General features: G+C 50.3%; 1 protein-coding gene across 1 annotated transcript; it reads right to left on the reverse strand.

Moving 5' to 3' along the window:
• Positions 1–596: 596 nt before the first annotated feature.
• On the reverse strand, positions 597–1,544 carry LOC112120995 (olfactory receptor 52R1-like). Its single transcript, XM_024220131.2, has one exon. The coding sequence runs from the start codon at positions 1,542–1,544 to the stop codon at positions 597–599; it is 948 nt and encodes a 315-aa protein (XP_024075899.2).
• Between the last annotated feature and the right edge of the window lie 342 nt (positions 1,545–1,886).

The raw sequence follows: 1,886 nt of genomic DNA on the forward strand, positions 1-1,886 counted from the left end.
GGTCTCTCTTTCTGCAGAGTTAGTAACAAAGTAAGAATATACATTAATATTTTAAACCTAACCGGTGTCCCTTAAGTGACTGGGCACAAGATGTCAGAACATGTTTGTATTAGAGCTGAGTGGGTCTAATATTTATTTTATTTTATTTCTTTTATATCAGAATTAGACACAGAGCTCCTGTCAGCTAATGGCTAAGTTATCTGCCACAAAACTAGAGTTTTCAAGACCCTAAGTAGCCCTTGGAATCATGGTTAAAGTTGCCACCCCCACCAAAATTTGAAATGGCTCCCTTATAGCTGGGTTTGGGAGGTGGAAATGATCCCACAAGTGACAGGGGAGGGGAATAGAGAAGCAAGTCACAGGGGCGGGGTCTTGGGGGTTAGAGGTAAAGCAGGGAAGGAGCGTTGCCAGAAGAGTTGGGGCAAAGGGTGGGGTTTCAGGGTCCAGTTACCAGCATTAGAAAGGTGGCAACCCACTGAATTGTCCATAGACCTATTCCCCAGTTTGTCATGTTGACATACAGAGGGCCCAGCACCATGTCACCTGCCAGCTCTGCACGGAGCTCAGTCTGAGAGCCAGAGCACGAGGAGAAAACTCTATGTCCCTTTATGAGTAAGTAGCCGGAGCAGCCTGTCCCGGATCTGTTTGGTTCTCACCCCGTAGATGACGGGGTGTAGCATGGGGGGCACGAGCACGTACGTGCTGGCAATGAGAATGTGGAAATGCAGTGGCACATAGTGGCCAAACCGGTGTGTGAGGAAGGAGAAGAGAGCTGGGATGTAAGAGGCTAAGATGACACAGAGGTGGGAGCCGCAGGTCCCAAAAGTCTTGAGCCGCGCATCCTTTGTGGGGAGGCTGAAAATGGCCCTGAGGATCTGGATATAGGACATGGCGATAAAAAGCACATCCAGACCCATCACCACGAATGCCTCAGAGAGGCCGTAGTAACTACTGATGCGGACATCAGCACAAGCCAGCTTCACCACGGCTATGTGCTCACAGTACGAGTGGGGGATGATGTTGGTTCTACAATACGGCCACCGCCTCGCCAGGAAGGGATAGGGCACTGCGAGCATCCCACCGCGCAGCACCACGGCCAGGCCAATCTTGGCCACAACGGGGTTTGTCAGGGTGGTGGAATGTCTCAGGGGATCACAGATGGCCACGTAACGATCCAAAGCCATGGCCACAAAGATCCCAGACTCCATTGCTAAGAACCAGTGGATGATGTACATCTGGGTGAGGCAGGCATTGAACTCGATCTCCCTGGAATTGAACCAGAAGATGCTCAGCATTTTCGGTAGGATGGATGTAGACAGGACCAGGTCACTGATGGCCAGCATGCAGAGGAAATAGTACATGGGGCCATGGAGGTTCGGCTCTCTCTTCACAATGAACAGGATGGTGAAGTTCCCCAGGACGGCGAAGGTGTACATGGTGCAGAAGGGGATGGAGATCCAGATATGGGCCGTCTCCAGGCCAGGAATGCCCAGCAGGATGAAGGTGGATGGGTTGGTAACGTCAGTTTTGTTGGAATCTGACATGGAGTAGGGGAGAAGGTGTCCAAGTCTGAGGCAGAACCGTGTGTCCTGCATGTAACATATGTTCTTCTGACTTCTTTTATGTGCCCAGGCTCTAGGGTGATGGTCGCAGTACAAATGCCTGGATAGAGAGACAATGTTATTATGAGACACTACATGCAATACTGGAGGCTGTTCTCATGGGTGAAGCAGATTCACACACCGAAAAATCAACAGAGGGTCCTGTGGCACCTTTAAGACTAACAGAAGTATTGGGAGCATAAGCTTTCGTGGGTCAGAACCTCACTTCTTCAGATGCAAGAAGTGAGGTTCTGACCCACGAAAGCTTATGCTCCCAATACTTCT

The sequence above is a fragment of the Terrapene carolina genome, unplaced genomic scaffold, assembly GCF_002925995.2.
Source record: "Terrapene carolina triunguis isolate 2854851 unplaced genomic scaffold, T_m_triunguis-2.0 Scaffold34799, whole genome shotgun sequence".
Classification (NCBI taxonomy): Eukaryota; Metazoa; Chordata; order Testudines; family Emydidae; genus Terrapene; species Terrapene triunguis.

What these genes read in the sequence shown, in the direction of transcription:
- LOC112120995 (XM_024220131.2), bottom strand. Translation starts at nt 1,544, where the DNA reads ATGTCAGATTCCAACAAAACTGACGTTACCAACCCATCCACCTTCATC.